Source organism: Carcharhinus amblyrhynchos, chromosome 18 (assembly GCF_965287045.1).
Source record: "Carcharhinus amblyrhynchos chromosome 18, sCarAmb.v2.hapA, whole genome shotgun sequence".
Lineage (NCBI taxonomy): Eukaryota > Metazoa > Chordata > Chondrichthyes > Carcharhiniformes > Carcharhinidae > Carcharhinus > Carcharhinus amblyrhynchos.
This window is the reverse complement of record NC_137341.1, coordinates 31,680,352-31,701,096: the sequence shown is the minus strand read 5'-3', so window position 1 is coordinate 31,701,096 and position 20,745 is coordinate 31,680,352. Positions and strand designations below refer to the sequence as shown.

At 42.1% G+C, this 20,745-nt stretch overlaps 1 protein-coding gene across 1 annotated transcript in view; it reads left to right on the top strand.

Annotated features, from left to right (window-relative positions):
• Window positions 1-20,745, top strand: part of LOC145354675 (ankyrin repeat and fibronectin type-III domain-containing protein 1-like) — an 859,363-nt gene that overhangs the window by 198,166 nt on the left and 640,452 nt on the right. The window contains exon 3 of the mRNA XM_080206110.1: window positions 15,482-15,711. Within this exon, the coding sequence (XP_080062236.1) occupies window positions 15,482-15,711 (230 nt within the window). The remainder of the gene's footprint in view (window positions 1-15,481; window positions 15,712-20,745) is intronic.

The window sequence follows — 20,745 nt, the reverse complement described above, 5'->3', positions numbered from 1 at the left end:
CTGTTGTGCCTCCTGAATAACCCCCAAAACTCCTGCCATTGCTGTTCCATTATCTTCTCTGCTAGGCTTCCTTTCCAACCAACTCTGGCCAGTTCCTCCCTCATGTCTTTGTAGTTACCTTTATTTAATTGTAATACAGTTACATCTGATTCCAGCTTCTCCCTCTCAACTGCAGGGTAAATTCTATCATATTGTGGTCACTGCTTCCTAAGGGTTCCTTCACCTTAAGTTCCCTAAGTCTGCCTCATTACACATTACCAAATCCAGAATTGCCTTTTCTTTCGTAGGCTCTGTCACAAGCTGTTCCCAAAAAAAACACTTCTTAGATATTCCACAAATTCCTTTTCTTGGGATTCACTACCTACCTGCTGTTCCAAGTCTACCTGCATATCGAAGTTCCCCATGCTTATTGTAATAATGCCTTTTTTATATGCCTTTTCTATCTCTTGATTTATTTTCTGCCCACATCCTGTACATAACTCCCATCAGGGGTCTTTTTGATTCCTCACTCTACCCACAGAGTTTCTATGCCTTCTGATCCAATGCAGCTTCTTGCCATTGATTTAATTCATTCCTTATTAACAATGCAACCCCGGCCCCTTTGCCCATCTGCCTATTCTTTCGATAGGACACATATCTTTGGATATTTTGATCCCAGCCCTGATGCCCTTGCAGCTACATCTCTGTGATGCCCACAACATCGTACCGCCAATTTCAATGTGCGCAACAAGCTCATTTACCTTGTTCCGCATACTGTGCACATTTAGGTACAATACCCTCAGTCCTGCACTGACCATCTCCCTTCTCATACTTGTTACCTTTTTTGCTTTACCTCAGGTTAGATTCCTGCCACCTTCTATACTCTCTTCTCTATTACTCACCTGTGCCTTCTGAGTCTCCTAGAGCTCTGGCATCCCACTGGTGTCTTCCACCATGAAGACTGATGCAAAGTAACTATTCAGTTCCTCTGGCATTTCTTTGTTTCCTATTATTAATTGTCCAGCCTCATTTTCTAGTGGTCCAGTGTCTATTTTTGGCCCTTTCTTATTTTTTATGTATTGAAAAAAACTCTTCGTATTTTCTTTTAGATTACTAGCTAGCTTACATTTACATTTTATCTTCTCCCCCTTATTGCTTTTTTAGTTGTCTGCTCACTTTTAAAGGCTTCCCAATCCTCTTTCCACTAATCCTTGACATTTTGTATGCTTTTTCTTTTGCTTTTATGACTTTCCTCATCAGCCATGGATGCTTTGTCCTCCCCTTGGCGTGTTTCCCCTTAGCATGAATTTCTGTTGTGCTTGCTGAATAACTCTCAATAATCCCTGCCAGTGCTGATCCACTGTCTTCCCTGCTATGCTCACTTTCCAATCAACTCTGGCTGGCTCCTCCTTCATGTCTTTCTAGTTATCTTTATTTAATTATAATACCGTTACATGTGATTCCAGTTTCTCCTTCTCAAAATTCTATCATTTTGTGATAAATTGTGGGTAAATTCTATCATATTGTGGTCACTGCTTCCTAAGGGTTCCTTCACCTTAAGTTCCCTAATCAAGTCTTCCTCATTACACATCACCAAATCCAGAATTGTCTGTTCCCTAGTCGGCTCTGTCACAAGCTGATCCAAAAAAACATCTCTTAGACATTCCACAAATTCCTTTCCTTGGGATCCACTACCTACCTGATGTTCCAAGTCCACCTGTGTATTGAAGTCCCCCATGATTATTGTAATATTGCCTTTTTTAATATGCCTTTTCTATCTCCGATTTATTTTCTGCCCCACATCCTGACTATTGCTAAGGGGCCTGTACATAATTCCCATCAGGGTCTTTTACCTTTGCTATTCGTCAACTCTATCCCCAGTGATTCTATGCCTTCTGATCCTATGTCACTTCTTGCTATCTATTTGACTTCAATCCTCACTAACAATGCAACCCCGTCCCCTTTGCCCATCTGAATGTCCTTTTGATAGGACACAAATTCTTGAATATTTAGATTCCAACCCTGATCCCCTTGCAATCACGTCTCTATGATGTCCACAACCTCGTATCAGCCAATTTCAATGTGCGCAACAACCTTGTCCTGCGTACTGCGTACATTTAGGTACAATACCCTCAGTCCTGCGTTGACCACCTCCCTTCTCATACTTGCCACCTACTTTGCTCTGCCTGAGATTAGATTCCTGCCACCTTCTATACTCTCTGTTCTATTACATAGTCTGGAACTTTACTAACCTCTCTTGCGCCCTCAGGTCCATTAACCTGAACTTCTACCTTCTCTAACTTTGATTTTCTGATTGGCCATACAACTAAATTCTCCCCCCTACTATTTAGTTTAAAGCCCTATTTACAGCCCTAGTTATACAATTCACTCAGACTGTGGTCCCAGCATGATTTAGATGAAGACCGTCCCATCGGAACGGTCCCCTCTTCCCCAATACTGATGCCAATGTCCCATGAATTCAAACCCATTCCTTCCACACCAACCTTTGAGCCACGCATTTACCTCCTTAGTCTTATTGACCCTTTGCCAATTAGCTCAAGGCTCAGATAGTAATCCGGAGTTTGTTACCTTTTTGGTTCTACTTTTTAATTTATCTTCTAGCTATTTGTACTTCCTTAGCAGAACGTTTATTCTTTGTTCTACCTATGTCATTGGTACCTACATGGAAAGTGACAATGTCTGTTTCATCTTTTAAATTTTTTAGTAATAATTTGATTTTTGTATTTTGATAACAACGTAATTATAGGAGATTGATATTTTTGTTCTACTTTGTAAAATTTCCCCCCAGAAATTCAGATAGGCCAGGAGCAAGTGATTAAGTGATGGAAAGGCCACCTACTGGGAGGGGAGTATAAAATCCAACCCATCATTTCTAAAAACATTCCCACCCCTCAGGATTAAGTGGACTGGCTTGTAGCTGCTGGGTTTATCCTGAGAAATGACTGCAAGATGCCAAAGACTGTGATTTGAATATTCAATGGTACATGACATTTAGGAAGGATAGGAAACTGGGAAAAGGAGGAGTGGTAGCTCTGTTAACTAAGGATGACATTGGTATAATACAGAGAGATGTCCTTTGTTCTGGAGTTCAAGATGTACAATAAGTTTTGGTGAGAAATAATAAAAGAGAAGTCACCTGTGGGTGTGGTTTAGAAACAAAGAAAATAGAAGCAGGAAGAGGCCATTTGGCCCTTTGAGCCTGCTCTGCCATTTATTTTGATTATGGCTGATCATCAAAATCAATATCCTGATCCCGCTTTCACCCCAAATTCTTTGATCGCTTTAGCCCCAAGAGCTGTATCTAATTTCTTCCCATAGGCCCCTGATAGTGGTCACACTGTAGGATGTGGTATACATGAATAAATGATGGAGGCTTCTGAGAAATGTCTGGTGATAAAATGTTTTGATCTACATATAGGTTATATGAATCAGATTGACAAAGATAACCAATGAATCCATAGTGTTTTCAGAACAGTTTCTTAGAGCCAACAAGACAGTAGGCTATATTAGATATGATAATTTGCATTGAGATGGGATTAATTAATGACTGCCAAAGTGAATGTCCCTCTGGGTACTTTTCTATTTCTCTTTGAGGAGGAGAAGAGCTGGTCTAACACTAATGTTTTAAACTTAAACAAGGGCAGTTATAAGGCCATGGAGACAGAACTGCCCAAAGTGAACTGGGAAATTAGATGAAGAAATAGATCAACGGAGATGTGGTGGCAGACATTTAAGGGGATATTTTGGAATACTCAGAAGAGTGAGAAGGAAAGGCTCTAAGGGGAGGACATTCCATCCATGGCTAACTTGCCATGGAAAGTTAATGAGAGTATAATATTGAAAGAAAAATTGTATAATTCTGTAAATGTGAATTGCAGGTCTGAAAATTGGACAGAACAGCAAAGAATGACTAAAAGATGAAGAAGAATTAGAGTACGAGAGAGAGCAGGCTAGAATTATAAAACCAGATAGTAAGTGTTTCTGCAACTATTTAAAATGGAACAAAGTAAGCCCCCTAGACAGTGAGTTTGGCAAATTAATAATGGAAATTAAGAAATAGCAGATAAATTGAACAGATACTTTTCATCTGTTTTCACTTCGGAGGATACAAATAATACTCCAGAAATAATTGTAAATGAGGCGAGGTGCAGGGGGCGGGGTGGGGGGGAATTAAAACAATTACAATCACCAGGAGAAAAGTAATAAAATTATCAAACTAAAAATTGCTAAGTCCCTAGGTCCTGATGGACTTTATTCTAGAGTCTTCAAAGATTTAGCTGCTGAGATAGTAGATGCATTGGTTTTATGTTTCCAAACACTAGTTTCTGGAAAGATTGCAGCAGATTGGAAATGAGTGAATGTGATTCCTCTTGTTCAACAGAGGAGGGAGCCAGAAAGCAGGAAACTACAGGCCAGTTAGTTTAACATCTGTCAGGGAAATTGGTGGAATCTATTAGTAAGGAGGTTATAGCTGGGAATTTAGAAAATCTGAATGCAATTAGACAGTATCAACATGGCTTTGTGAAAGGGAACTCGTGATTCACTAATTTGCTGGCATTCTTTGAGAAAGTAACAAGCAATGTTGATAAAGGGAAACCTGTGGATGTGCTGTACTTAAGATTTCCAGAAGGTATTTGACAAGATGCCACATCAAAGGTTACTAAACAATGAATTCAAAGTCCAAATTGATAATGTAAATTGATAACTGTCATGGTCTTGCCACTGAACCTCGTGGAACAACACTTCCCAACTTCTGCCACTCTGAAAATATTCTCCCCACTCTCTGCTTTCTGCCAGTACATGTCCTTTTCTTTTATTTTAAGTGCAGATATTAGGGTAGCAGAATGTGACAAAAATACATATCATCATGAAAACAACCAACTGGCTTCTTAATCCCCTCTTAAGTATGCATTTCATTCATTTGCTTCGCATTGTGTGATTGAGCATGCTTAGTGAATGGTCTGCGACTCAATTGAAATGCAGTGCAGTCTTGATTGCTTTTGAAGAAAACACACCAACTTAGGTATTTCATTGTCTTTTGTCTTATCGCATAGTGCAGTTTTCACCTTGCAAGCTTCACAGTGGAACTGACACATCAAAAATACGCATGAAAAGTCCCAACCATTTGAAATTCTGTTTACTCCTTTGACAAGCACATATGACTGCATACAAATGTTGTATTTACATCACTGTTTGTGGAAATAATTTCACACCAGTCATTAAGATTTTCCATGCCATTTGTGTGTCACTAATCTTCTTAGTACACATTATGAATATTTTAGTTAGTTAAAGGCTATATCAGTTGTGTGGAGGTCATGTGGCAGAGTGGGTGTGCCCGTCCTCTGAGGCAGAAGCTCTGGGTTTGAATCTGACTCCAGGACTTGATGGCCAAAGAAGGTGTATTCATAAAGTGGCCAAACAGGTTAAGTATCAACTTGCACATCCTCTCAACAGATACTGATAGCAGCTGAGATTTTCTGGCCTTAATTGCTTTTTGTCCTTTTCTCTAGGTAATTTAGACCATGTGATACTATCGTCTCTCTGAATGCTTTCTTACTGATAGTTGAACCACATTGCTACTTCATTCCCTAGTACTAGATCCAGGATTACCTCCTTTCTCATGGGGTTAGATACTTGTCAATAAAGAAAATCCTCCTCAATGTATGATAAAAACTGTTTCCCCTCCCTGCCCATTACAGCATTAATATTCAGTCAATAGTAGGAAATGTTGAGAATAGAGGAGTTAAAAGGGTGCTTGTTTAAGATGTGGCAGGTGAGCCAAAAGTCCATGAATTTCAGCATCACCAGCCAATCCCAGTGATGGGCAGAGTGGGAAAATTTTGCTCCTAATCAGCCATGTGTTGAAAAGAAGTGTAGAGTCTCTACCATGCCAATCTGTGGCTGCAGCAACTCAGACTTTCTAAGGGAAATGGACTCCTGGGAGAATCCTGATGGGGATAAACTTGCTGTATATTCAATCTCTTTAACAAAAAATGCTCGCTCCAGGATACAGTGCTGAAAGAAAATGAATGACCATCTTTGTGCATGGTAAGTCTGCCTCATCACGCCTCTCATCATACTTCCACGGTGATCTCTCCCCCAGGCACCTTATAGAGTCCCAACATTTGTCATGTCAACCTCCCCGCCACTTCCCCCATAGTCCTCCAGTACATCACCTGCTCCTCATATTCCCTGTCTCACTCACCTCCCAGGCATGCCAGATTTCATTACCATCTGATCTCCAGGACTTTTGCCCATACTATCCCCACCTGTCTCATTGCAGGACAAACTCGAGCACAACTTGCACGAACAGGCACAGCCTACTGGATTCATGCCAGAGCTAAAAACCCTAATGCTCTTTGAGGAAAGAGTCTTTGCAGTGACAGGTGAGGAATAGGAGCACATTTGTGCGGGAAGTGAGATGGGGGAAAGATACAAAAGTGAGAACCCTCAACACAAGCAGCCATGGTTCAAGATTCATGTGAGCTAACTTCCTCCCATCAATCTACCTCTGTGGTGCACTAATGCCATCTCCCTTTCTTTGCAGGCCAATTATTTGACCAACCTGACCATCCTTGCATCCTCTGGAGACCACAGATCAGAGCAGCTCTGAGGGAGACATCTCAGAGACAGGTATAGAGGAGGCATAGCAACTGTCACCCGAACCCTCCACCAGTGCAGATGTGATTAACTCGGTGCAAATAACCAGTAGGCAGCCTTCTGGGTCAGTTATTGGTGAGCAGCTCACCAGTGAGTTCTGAAGGCCTGGAGCAAGGAATGTCCTAGAGATCTGGAACCTGGAAGTATGCCAGATCTCAGGACTCTGTGTGAATTCCAGATTGATGATGTGCCCCTGGGTACGGCTATCCCAAAGCTGCTGTGGCTACAAAGGCAGAGGTGCGAGCATCAGGAAGAGATAACAGCATCCATTCTTGGACTGCAAGGTGTTGTCACCATTCCTATGCAATGAGGCCAGAACTGCGAGGGTGGTATCTGCAAAGGAGACTTTGGTGCAGGAAGTTCAAGTCATGAACTCCATGGCTAAGGGCACGAGCTCCATGTTGTAGGACCTCAAATGCATGGTGCAGGCACTGGTGGGAATCCACGTCAGTACCAGAGGATGGCAGGTCTCCTGGATCTCACTACAGCTGCCCATCCATTCCATAGAGGAGCCCCGGGAACTGAAAGGGAAGAGTATCAGCAGGAGCATAAGAACGTAAGAAATAGGAGCAGGAGTAGGCCATCTAGCCCCTCGAGCCTGCCCCCGCCATTCAATAAGATCATGGCTGATCTGTCGTGTCTCAGTTCCACATTCCCGCCCTCTCCCCATAACCCTTAATCCCCTTGCCTATCAAAAACCTATCAACCCGTGTCTTAAAAATATTTAGCGAGGCAGCCTCCACCACTTCAACGGGCAGAGAATTCCAGAGATTCACCACCCTTTGCGTGAAGAAGTTCCTCCTCAACTCTGTTCTAAACCGCCCCCCCTTTATCTTGAGGCTGCGCCCTCTAGTCCTACTGTCCTTTCTGAGCGGGAAGAGCCTCTCCACCTCTATCCTATCCATCCCATTCATCATCTTATATGTCTCAATGAGATCTCCCCTCATTCTTCTAAATTCTAACGAGTACAAGCCTAGTTTATTCAGCCTCTCCTCATAGCTCAACCCCCTCAACTCCGGTATCAGCCTAGTAAACCTCCTCTGCACTCCCTCCAAGGCCAAAATATCCTTGTGTAAGTGCGGCGACCAAAACTGCACACAGTACTCCAGCTGCGGCCTCACCAGTGCCCTATACAGCTGCAGCAAGACCTCCCTACTTTTATATTCAATCCCCCTCGCTATGAAGGCCAACATCCCATTTGCCTTCCTGACCACCTGCTGCACCTGCAGGCTGGGTTTTTGCGACTCATGGACAAGGACCCCGAGGTCCCTCTGCACCATTGCACAACCTGGGGCCTTGCATCAGGAGACCCTAGGGGTGTTCAGTCCATCTGACACCACATCCCTGTGACTGACATATCTCCAGCCCTGCACACCAAGGAAGGCAGCACTGCAACACCCATACTCTCTAAACTAGGCCTGGATCCTCAAGGTCCTGGCTACTTGGTGTATGGCCTCCAAGGTCATCTCAGGGAACAAGTCATGGAAGTCAGCAGGCTGTCTCAACCTCAGCTGTGGATTCTGGGGATACACCTAGATGTAGCAGGAAGGTAAAGAAGAATAAGAAATGATAGGCATTTAGTGGGTATGGTTCCATGAATCTCTTGAATCAAAAATTGAAAGAAAGAGAACATCAAAGCAAATGATGGGGAGTCCTGACAATGCCCTGACGCACAGCCTTCTCATGATCTGGGACATCCAACTATGGGCAACCCCTATGTGAATGCCTTTCCAGTAAGACTCTCTCCCTCCTCTCTCACACAATAGCCACTTCCCCACAGTTGTCCTTCCTACGTTCATTGGAATAAAATGCTTCAGCAGCCCATCGGACTTCTCCAAGAATGAGAAGTGAGGGCAGCTGAGTGCATTCAGTGGCTCTGTGTTCTAACCAGTGCTTTCTCTGCAATTGACACCCTGGAGGGCAGTGGCAATCTGAACGCTCACTGTGCTATCTCCTTTGGAGGACAGATTGCCAAGTTCTTGTTTTTATTAAGCTATTCTATATAGCACCCGGCACCCAATGATTATTCCATGAGTGGGGAGGGCCCACTAATAAGTTGTTAATGTATTTAAATGAGGTTCCTGATGTTCTGTGACAGGATTCTTGTTACATCACTAACGAGGAGCCTGGAAAGTTGAAAAACCAAGAATCATGTTTCCTGATTCTCATCTATGCCACCATTTCCCCTGATGGCTAACACGGACTGAAAGTTGCCCTAACTGAGTGAATTGTAACACACTAGCACCATATCAGTTGTGGTTTTAACAATGTGGATTTTCATATGAAAATTGTGCCTAACTGGAGCTATTCTTTTCAGTATATGTATAAATGCTTCAGGGATCTTCATCTAATGAGGTTAAGATAATCTGTGTTACAAAGCTACTTAAGAATATTGAAATGATGTTCTTCTATTTCAGATTCATGCAAATCTATTTATAAATATATTCTTGTGTTAGGATAATCATATGCAGATTGCAAAAAACTTTCTTCATTTCCCAAAGGAACTATCTCTTGCTGGGTAGTTGTTTCACTGTGTTCGAGGCTCTCTGGTTAAAAAAATACAACTGTCTATTTTAATGTCGGTATGTGTCAAGGCAGTACATATTGACAGACTTTTTGACTATGGGGCACATTATGGCTAAATCTGATCTTGACCTCTGACATTCATAGATGTATATTTCCAGCAGGAGATAGTCATCAGGAGCAGATACCTTGCCTGATTGACTCCTCCTATCCAGCCCAGTAACATTGAGATCAACATTCACATCTAGTATTGTCCACTAGCCCATCAGAAGAAGTTGTATAAATTAGACTTTTATTTCTCCCAGCTGTTGCTAAATGATGTTCAGTGTGTCATAATTGGGAACACGGCTTTCTGTAGACCTTTCTTTGCACCTGTGAACTCAGTCTCTGTCTTCACCTTCTCTGAGCTTGCTTTCTGACCCAGTTTTTCTCAATCTCATCCCCTGTCCTCTCTAGCACCAGTCCCATGTTCTTATACTATTTGTGGCACATTGCAGCTTATGAATTACCTCTTAAAATCAATAACTGAAAAAATAGGTTCCGCATGCCAACATTTCCTGAGATCATCTTTCTGTGGGATTGTGAGATCATAGAGTTGATTTTTGCATCTTTTAAGTAATGGGGCCATTAATGGTAGCTCAATATAGATAAGTGAATACAAAAATAAGCTATAATTGCAGAAAAGAAAATCTTATGGAGTCACAAAGAACATTATTAAAAACAGCTTTACTGTTCATTGTCCTGTAACACTATCAGAATCTGATCTAAATGCCGGGATCAGTGCAAATGTCTTCACGGCACCAGGGAATTGTCTCTCTAATAGTAATTTAGAAATATAAAAGCCAAAGTATTTCAGCCATCTGATCCTCAGAGTTTGTTACTTTTTTGTGCCGTAATTTTGCGTATATTAATTTGGGTGAGTCCTTGTCCCTGTTTTAACATTAATTTCCTTGGAAATTCTGACATGCTGATCACTTCCTGTATATAGTAAATACTGACATAAAGTATTTATTCAACTTGTCTGCTATTTTATAATTTGCACTGGCAATATTACCATTATTTGTTTTAATAATTTTGGGCATTAGATTGGGGGGGGGGGGAATACCCCAAAAAAATGTACTGAGGAATCCCTCTTAGAAGGTCTCGGTTAAGGCTTTACATCCAAGATGTCCAGGAGTGCTAACTTCCCCTGGACAATTGCATTGTGCTGGGAGCCATCCAGCAAAGCAATTTAAATCACTAACTTCGATGGTTCTGCCAGTTTTATACCAATTGTTATAGTAAAAGAGTTAGAAGAAATAAAGTCACTTCTTACTTCACCAGAACAATTTTAAACACAGACTGAGCTCCGTGCAGGACGCTGCCCACAATCCAAATCCCAACCCTCCTCCCCCTCGCCCCATGGAATTACCCCCTAATCTGTCAACCTCCAGCCAAAGGGGACTGCCCCATTCCTCAATCTGTAGGCTCAACTGTAAGTCCCCCTCCTCCACAGTGGACCCAAATCTCATAATCTCTTGAGCAGAACATAGAACACTACAGTATAAACAGGCCCTTTGGCCCACAAGTTGCGCCGATCAATTCCATACCTACCAGGCCATAGAACTATCTGTAACTCCAAATCCCATTAAGTCCCATGTACTCATCCAGAAGTCTTTTAAAAGACCCCAACGAGTTCACCTCTACCACCACAGACGGCAGCTGATTCCACTCACTCACCACCCTCTGAGTGAAAAACTTACCCCTAGTATTAAGGAACAGGATGTGTTAGAACTTTTGAATTCTATCAAGATAGATAAGTCGCTGGGACCAGATGGGATGTACCCCAGGTTACTGTGGGAGGTGAGGGAGGTGATTGCAGAGCCCCTGGCAATGATCTTTGCGTCGTCACTGGAGACGGGAGAGGTTCCGGAAGATTGGAGGATTGCGGATGTGGTTCCTATTTTCAAGAAAAGGAACAGAGATAGCCCGGGAAATTACTGACCAGTGAGTCTGACCTCAGTGGTTGGTAAGCTGATGGAGAGGCTTCTGAGGGACAAGATTTATGAGCATTTGGAGAGGTTTGGCTTGATCAGAAATAGTCAGCATGGTTTTGTCAAGGGCAGGTCGTGCCTTAGGAGCCTGGTTGAGTTCTTCGAAAATGTGACTGAACACATTGATGAAGGAAGTGCAGTGGACGTGGTGTACATGGACTTCAGCAAGGCGTTTGATAAGGTCCCCCATGCAAGACTTCTTGAGAAGGTGAGAGGGCATGGGATCCAAGGGGCTTTGGCCTTGTGGATCCAGAACTGGCTTGCCTGCAGAAGGCAGAGAGTGGTTGTGGATGGGTCTTTTTCTGCATGGAGGTCAGTCACCAGTGGAGTGCCCCAGGGATCTGTTCTAGGACCCTTGCTGTTTGTCATTTTCATAAATGACCTAGATGAGGAAGTGGAGGGATGGGTTAGTAAGTTCGCCGATGACACGAAGGTCGGTGGTGTTGTGGATTTTCTGGAAGGATGTCAGAAGTTGCAGCAGGACATAAATAGGATGCAGGACTGGGCGGAGAAGTGGCAGATGGACTTCAACGCGGATAAATGTGTTGTCGTCCATTTTGGCAGGACCAACAGGATGAACGAGTACACTATCAAGGGCAGGAGTCTTAGTAGTGTTGAAGAGTAGAAGGATCTTGGGGTCCGGGTCCACAGGACTCTTAAATTGGCCTCGCAGGTGGAGGATGTGGTCAAGAAGGCGTATGGTGTACTGGCCTTCATTAATCGAGGGATTGAGTTTAAGAGTCGGGAGGTAATGCTGCAACTTTATAAGATCCTTGTCAGGCCTCACTTGGAGTACTGTGCGCAGTTCTGGTCGCCTCACTATAGGAAGGACGTAGAAGCTATTGAAAGGGTACAGAGGAGATTTACAAGGATGTTGCCTGGATTGGGAGGCATGCCTTATGAAGATAGGTTGAGGGAGCTGGGACTCTTCTCCCTGGAGAGACGAAGGTTGAGAGGCGACCTGATAGAAGTTTATAAAATGTTGAGAGGAATAGATAGGGTGGAGTCTCAGAGGCTATTTCCCCGGGTTGAAATGGTTGCTACGAGAGGACACAGATTTAAGGTGCGGGGAGGCAAGTACAGAAGTGATGTTAGGGGTAAATTTTTCACTCAGAGGGTGGTGAGTGAATGGAATCGGCTGCCGTCAGTGGTGGTGGAGGTGAACTTGCTGGGGTCTTTTAAAAGACTTCTGGGTGAGTATATGGGATTTAGTGGGATTGGGGGTTATAGATAGGTCTATGGATTGGTAGGTGTTGATGTGATCGGCGCAACTCGTGGGCCGAAGGGCCTGTTTGTGCTGTAGTGTTCTATGTTCTATGTTCTAACATCTCCTCTGTACTTGCTCCCCAGCACCTTAACCCTGTGTCCTCTCGTAGCGACCATTTCAGCCCTGGGAAATAGCCTCCGAGAATCCACCCTATCTATTCCTCTCAACATTTTATAAACCTCTATCAGGTCTCCTCTCAACCATCATCTCTCCAGGGAAAAGAGACCTAGCTCCCTCAACCTATCTTCATAAGGTGTGCCTCCCAATCCAGGCAACATCCTTGTAAATCTCCTCTGCACTCTCTCAATAGCTTCCACATCCTTCCTGTAGCGAGGCGACCAGAACTGCGCACAGTACTCCAAGTGGGGTCTGACAAGGGTCTTATAAAGTTGCAGCATTACTTCCCGACTCCTAAACTCAATTCCTCGATTAATGAAGGCCAGTACACCATACGCCTTCTTGACCACATCCTCCACCTGCAAGGCCAATTTAAGAGTCCTATGGACCCGGACCCCAAGGTCCTTTTGCTCCTCAACACTCCTACGTTTGATATTGTACTCCTTCATCCCATTGGTCCTGCCAAAATGGATCACAATACATTTATCCGTGTTGAAGTCCATCTGCCACTTCTCCACCCAGTCTTGCATCCTAAGCAGACCTGATGGGCAGAACCGATGAACAGAACCTGAACAGCTGGATTGTCTTATCTGGGTGCTTAACTTCTCCCTGGCCCATCAGTTTGACTGGCAGTCAGTGCCGTAAAAATGAAGGTCTAGCCTCCTTGAGTTCACTGGAGTTCCACTGCGCTGTGGTCTTCAGGGACTCTTTTGCTGTAGGCCTCAATGAACTTCAGTAAGTGGAGGTCTAATGAAATTTTCCAGAGAAGCTAAGCGATTAATTCCAGAGAGCCATGACTTTACAATGTTGGGTGTGAGTTATTGACCATTGTTTATTGTTGAAGGGATTTTCTTTTTGAGGTTATGTATTTGTAAAGCTTAAGCTAAATACAAAGACTCATGTACTCAGTGTGCTGATTCAATACCAACATGCATTGGGAGAGAGATACAGGAAGGATTCCAATTTCTCTCTAAAATTACATCACATCAGCACAATTGATATGCCATTTTCAAAGGTTTGATTTCCCTGCCCATTTTGTCATGCAGACTGGATGGTCCAATTACATTAATACACAATACTTATGTTGGCCAATAGCATTCTACCTCCTGGCATAATGAGGAATTCATTGGCTAATTGGACCCAAACGTCGTCCTCCTATTGCTTAGCAATCTGCTTACGAACATCCAGCTGGTGTCAGACCATGAAAATTGCTAAGGAGTCAGTTTACCTTTATTAGCAAAAGCTGAATAATTGCATTCATTGCAATTAGCACTTGAACACTTCTATTCATTTATAATCTCAGCAATTCTCCAGCTACCAGGACTTTACTCTAATCATTATGTCTCCCATTGTTACCAGAGAATGCATTCTGTCTAATTTCACTTTGTTCAATTATGCTTTTGACCAAAGTGCACAAATACCTTTAAAATGAAATTTCTCAGTTACAATACTTGTTAAAAGTCTATTACTATTGATTATATATGTGGTTAGAAAACAATACCTTTGCGTATTTAGAAGGCACATCGTGATACCTTTGGTATAAGGCATATTATGATCCCTAACTAGCCTACTTTGGTGTAAAAGTCCCTTAACCAGGGGTTTCAATATCCCCTGCTACATTTCTGATCATCCTCTTTTTCCTTATACATTTGTTTCTGTTAACTTTGTCCCTTGCAAGTTTCTTTTCATTCTTCCTTTTTGTAGCTCCTGCTACCATTTTTGTCATCCTTTGCAGTTTTACGTAAAACCATATTTCAGAAAGGAGGGAAAAACAAAACTGCCAGTTAGGCGGACATCAGTCGTTTGGAAATTGTGAAAGCTGTCATTAAGGAAATCCAACAATGCACTTGGAAAGTCATCATATGATTAGTCAAAGTCAACATGGATTTACAGAAAGGAAATTGTGTTTGACAAATTTATTAGAGTATTTTTTGAAGATGTAACACATAGGGAGGCAGCGGAGAACCAGTAGGTGGCATATACTTGAATTTTCAAAAGGCATTTGATAAAATGTCACACAAAAGGTTAATGCACAAAATTAGAGCTCATTGAATTGGGGATAATAAGTTAATGTGGTTTAGAGGATTGGTTAACATATAGGAAGCAAAGAATTGGGACCAGCAGGCATTTTCAGGTTGTTAGACTGTAATTAGTGGCGCACCACAAGAATCAGTACTGGGGCCTCAACTATTTACAATCTGTGTTAATGGCTTAGAAGGAGAGAGAATTTGCTGACGATACAAAGCTTGGTGGGAATGCAAGCTGTGAGGATGACAACAAGAGGCCTGAAAAGAGATAATGGGTGGGATTTTATGGCTTCACTCATCCCAAAACCATAAAATCCCACCCGAGGTCAATGGACCTTCCCATGGTCCACCCCTCGCCTGCTCCGTTTCCTGTGGCAGGCGGGACATTAAAATTCTGGCCAATGAGGAGGCAACAAGATGGCAGAAAAGAGTAAAATGTGGGTAAGTGTGAGGTTATTCACTTCGGTAGTAAGAATAGAAAAACAGAATCTTTTTTAAAAGAGTAAAACTTGAAAGTATTGATGTTTGGAGGAATTTCATTGTACTTTTACAAAGAATGCAGCATGAAGATACAGCAAACAATAGGGGATCCAAATAAACATGTTGACCTTTACTGCAAAGGGATTGGAGTACAAGAATTAGGAGGTATTGCTACAGTTGTACAGGGCTATGGTACAATTGTCATATTTTTTGTGTTTACTTAAATTTTCCAGCATCCACATACAGGAGATGCTCAAGTTATCTGGATGAACCAGCCATTCTATGCAGTTTTGCCTAACATATTAAAAACTCAGTAATTGTTATAATTCATTGGAGTTATGCAGCTGACTTTTTTCAATTGTTTATCTCATCAGAGGAGACCTGGGGAAGGGAGGAAGCGGGGGATGAAGTCCCTGCAGAAACAAATGCTCAGTGGAACTCGGGAGCTGAAGTCAATGAGACTCCCTTCACATACTTCAGATCCAGATCCTTCTATATGAGGAAGAGTGTTTCAGTGGATGAGCATCTTGGCTGGTTGGAGTATTCACAAGATCCTTCAGAAAACAAAATGGAGAAAATGAAGGTCAATCTCAGAAGAAAATTTGTGAGTAAAATGTTTTGTTACTATGGTTTTAAAGCATTTGCACAATACAAATTGTGTGAAGAAAGATAAAAAACGATGAATGAGATGGAGCTGCAAGGAGTAGGCTGCAGCAACAATAACCTCTTAATTGATAGTGGGATTAGAATAAAAAGAGTAGTGAACAATTGATGGGCATGCAGATGCATTAGAAAAGTGTGCCATGGGCAGAAAGGAAGGACATGGTGAAATACCAAACGGTTATCTGTGATTGGAATAGGTTGTACAACTGAAAATTGCAGTAAGTCTACATTTTAATGGGAAACATATTTGCTCTTTCATCCCTTCAGGAAATTAAGAATAATTTGTCTGAACAAATGAACTGTTCTTTTGTAATACAATTCATATCTGACCTGTGAATTTATGATATTGTTTGAATCTTCCAGCTTAGATGTTGTACTCTGGCTATAAGATTTTCAGTGTAGCTTTTCTAAATGATGTGTTGAAGTAGTTCTTGATGGTAACCAACATTGCTTTTCGAATTACATCATTCACTAAGCAACACTTTATGGTGCAGAAGTATTGCACGCTGAGTTGTGAACACTTAGGAAACGTTATACACTAGGGAAGAATCTGATATTCTTCAGGTGGGGAGCTATTAATCCATCTGTTCACCATGCTCACTGCATTCCCTTGAGCAATTACTGGTCCTCATTGAAACAAAATTTGTATTTATTCCTGCAGTGCCAGCTCCCCTTACTGCTGGTAGCTTGAGTGCATCCTATTTGTGAGCTACGCATTTACCTTAAAACAACTTCAAACTGAAATAATTCGGAATGAGCAAAACAATCTATATATGTTGATCAATGGCTGTAACTACATTGGAATACAGTTGACGTAACATAGATTTATACACATGTACAACAGACACTACTGCTTTTTCAAATAATTAAAGGAGTGATTTCTTGATCTAGAATGCAACTTTGAAGTTTTCCATTAATTCAGAAGCAATCATTAGATTTTGCTCACAAACAACATACTTTATTTTCTGTCAGAAGCATTAAACAAATTAGCTCCTGCTTGCTGCGGTATTGTGTATGTGAAGAATGTATCATTCATTAATTATGATATATATAAACAGGGCATCTAAGTGTAAGTGCTATATCATTTTCCAGATGTTTTGCATGTAAGGAATGTATCACCATCATGCCCTGTGATATTTTGTGTGTGAGAAATGTCATTTTTTGTAATATATCGTGAGTGATAAGTTCATTCTGTGAATTCCAGAGCACCGTCTCAGTGAATCTGCAAACTTACATATTACATCTTTCTCCACAAAACTTTTAGCTTGGCCTTTGACATATGAGGATTTTACTCCAGAGACTATAGGTAGCCTGTTGTGAGAAGTAGAGAAAATGTCATGCTGATGCAATGGGGTGAATACCCTTCTGAGTTTGAGGCAGTGCAGAGGGAGATTTGCTCTGGGTAGAATTTTATGGGTGTTGGGATTTCCCACCCCACCATTAGAACAAGATAATTGGCTGTAGGTGAGATTTCTACCCCTCATTCGAGAGAAAATCTTACCGCAGAGTGGCCTGCAACTCCGTGAACCCAGCAGAGCCACTGGGAGCACTGGCCATTGCTTGGGTGGAAAGTTTAAGTGCTGGAGCTCACAGGACCAGGTAGGGGCTGGGGATGGAGGGAAAACTTGGGAGTGGTGGGGAAAGGAGGGGGCCTCTTGATGGAGAAGCTAGGGAGGAGGGCAAACTTTGTGCACTAATCTGAAAAGTGAGCTAGTGCTGGAGGTAGCCTCCCATCTTTCTCGCCCAAGCAAAGTGATCTGCAGGATGTCCCCAATTTCAACCCTGAACTCCTCCAGCTGGTGAAAAATTGTGCATGGACAGGAAGTGGCCCTTAGGTGGCTAATAAATCATTGCTTTCGGGCCTGAATCAGCGTGAGCACTGGTAGGCTTTCCTTAGCCCTCACCAGTGCCCTCCATAAAGTTGCGGATAGGCAAGGGACAGGGCAGAGGTGGCAGGAAATTCACTTGGGATATTCTGTGGGTCTCCCCTTAATGAAAATCCACCAACGGGAACCATAAAATTTTGCCCCCTGTTGATATAGAAGCCGGGATTGACGGGACAGTACAGTGACTAACCTTTTATTGGTATCGTATCTGTCCTGACATAAATGTTTTGAATGTGAAGTGTTCTATTTCCTTGCAGCTTTGAGGCTCAGTTGTAGCCTGAAGTAAGACCGTGTTTGCTTTCTTCATTATCTCTCAAAATTGCCTGTTGTTTTTGAAACACAAAGGGTCCCAGCCACTGCACTGCCACTTTAATAAAAGAAAGCAGAATACATGTCCCGCTACTCATGAATTAAAAATTAATTATAAGATCTTCTGTGACATTGGATAGTGGCAGAACTAGTATATCCTCTTACTAATTACCAGGCTTGACAATGTCATTAGGAGACAATTAGCTTGTGGTGGATAATAAAACTATTAGTGGCTCCGTGTATGGTTTCGGAAAGTTGTTTAACCCATAAAAGTGGCCTGTTAATTTTGGAGGAGGGGCACTGATCGCAGCTGCAGTACCACAGAAGCACAAAAGATTACTCTGCCTGCATATTCACTGCATTTGTATTCAGCCTCAGTCAATACATATATTCTCAGATCTAGAGAGAAGCACGAGACATTTGAGCACACTGTAAAGTAATGACACGCCTCGGTAGTTTGTACCACTGTGGTCAGTGTGCATAATGAAGAAGCTGTGTTTTGGGGTAAGAATAAGCTTACAATTTTATCTCTTTGTCAAAGTACTAAAGACGGTAAGCTTCTCTGTTACAAACATTCTTTCCATTCACATCACATTGCTCCCATCTTCCATCAGATAACTGAAATCTATTTACTATCTGAAAATGAAAAGCAATATTTCTTTACTGATTCTTTACTGAGTATTGGGATCCACCAGGCAGATGGCAACTTTTATACCATTATGTGTACTCTAGATTGGATCAAAGCCCATGGCCGAATTGTTAGTTCATTAGTACAGCTCTTGAATTGGGCAGACTAACCCCAGAACCTGTGTGGGGGCGATACAGTTGATGGATTCTTTATGTTATATTGTGAATAAATTCCCATTACCTTTTAAAATTTGCCTTTTTTACTTTGAGGTTTACCATGCAAACTGGGAGCAGAGAAGTTTGTGAACTGCAACATTTTGCATTTACATTGTGCCTTTCATATGACAAAAGTGCCTTATAGAGGATTAGTGGACAATGGCCATGAAGCGGGTGAGACATTAACAGAAATTGAAATGTTTTAATAGAATAAATAAGTAGAGACTGTTTTCACTGACAGAAGAGTTATTAGCTGTTGTGGGGTGTTGGGTACCATTCCTTAGGTCCTAGTGAATTTGATTTGATTTATTATCAAGTAAATTGATGTGTTAACATATAGTGAAAAGTATTGTTTCTTGTGTGCTATACAAAGCATACTGTTTAAAGAGAATGAAATAAGAGAGTGCAGAATGTAGTGTTACAGTCATAGTGAGGGTATGGAGAAACATCATCTTAATGCAAGGTAAGTCCATTCAGAAGTCTGACAGCAGCAGTGAAGAAACTGTTCTTGAGTTAGTTGGTACATGATCTCAAACTTCTGTATCTTTTTCCCAACCAAAGAAGGTGGAAGAGAGAAAATCCGGGGTGCATGGGGTCTTTAATTATGCTGGCTGCTTTGCCGAGGCAGCGGGAAGTGTAAACAGAGTCAACAGATGGAAGTCTGGTTTGTGTGATGGATTGGGCTACATTCACGACCTTTTGTAGTTCCTTGCGGTCATGGGCTGAGCAGTAGCCATACCAAGCTGTGATGCAACCAGAAAGAATGCTTTCAATGGTGCATCTGTAAAAGTTGGTGAAAGTTGTAGCTGACATGCCAAACTTCCTTGGTCTTCTGAGAAAATAGAGGCATTGGTGGACTTTCTTACTTATAGTGTCAGCATGGGGGAACCAGGACACCTAAAAACCTGACTGCTCTCGACCCTTTCTACTTTATCCTTGTTGATGTAGACAGGGGCATGTTCTCCTTTACGCTTCCTGAAGTTGATGGCAATCTCTTTCATTTCGTTGGCATTGAGGGAGAGATTATTGTTGCCGCACCAGTTCACCAGATTCTCTCTTTCATTCCTGTGCTCTGTCTTGCCTTTGTTTGAGATTCAACCCACTACGGTGGTGTCATCAGCAAACTTGAAAATCGAATTGGAGGCAAGTTTGGCCACACAGTCATAGGTGTATAAGGACTGTAGACGGGGGCTGAGAACAAAGCCTTGTGGTGCACCGGTGTTGAGGATGATCGTGGAAGAGATGTTGTTGCCTGTCCTTACTGATTGTGGTCTCTGAGTTAGGAAGTTCAGGATCCAGTCACAAAGGGAGATGCTGAGGCCCAGGCCATGGAGAAGTCTTATGTAGTGAAGTCTTTGTAGTCTTAAGTAGGTTAACTGTATATATTTATTAACTACAAGAACTATGTACATAACTAAGTACAGGGTTCAAGCTAGGTGCTGTCTCCATGCTTGCTTGTGCACATGGCTCTGTCCAACACTGGATTGACACCTAGGTTTGGGTTGTGTATTATTTTACATCACAATGTAGGCGATACTGTGTTGATGTTAACCATAGATCTGCCAGACCCTTATACAACATCTCCCTTTTACAATATATTTAAGTTATTCCTGTTTACCTCTTATATTTACATCATCATTACTATCCCATCACCCCCTTTTAGGTCACTGAATTCAAGTGTTTGAAGGCCTTATAACCTCTCTACATCTCATTTACATCATCATTCCTATCCCATCTCCCCCTTTTAGGTCATTGAGTTCAAGTGTTTGAAGGCCTTATAACCCCTCTACATCTTATTTACACTACTGTCAGAGGAATAGTAGACCCTTTTGTTGCAGATGAATTATGTTGATTTAGAAGTTGTTCTGGCATCTGGGCATCTTTTTATCCTCTTACAAAAACCAAATTACCTTGGTGCTGAGAGCAGATGTTGGGGA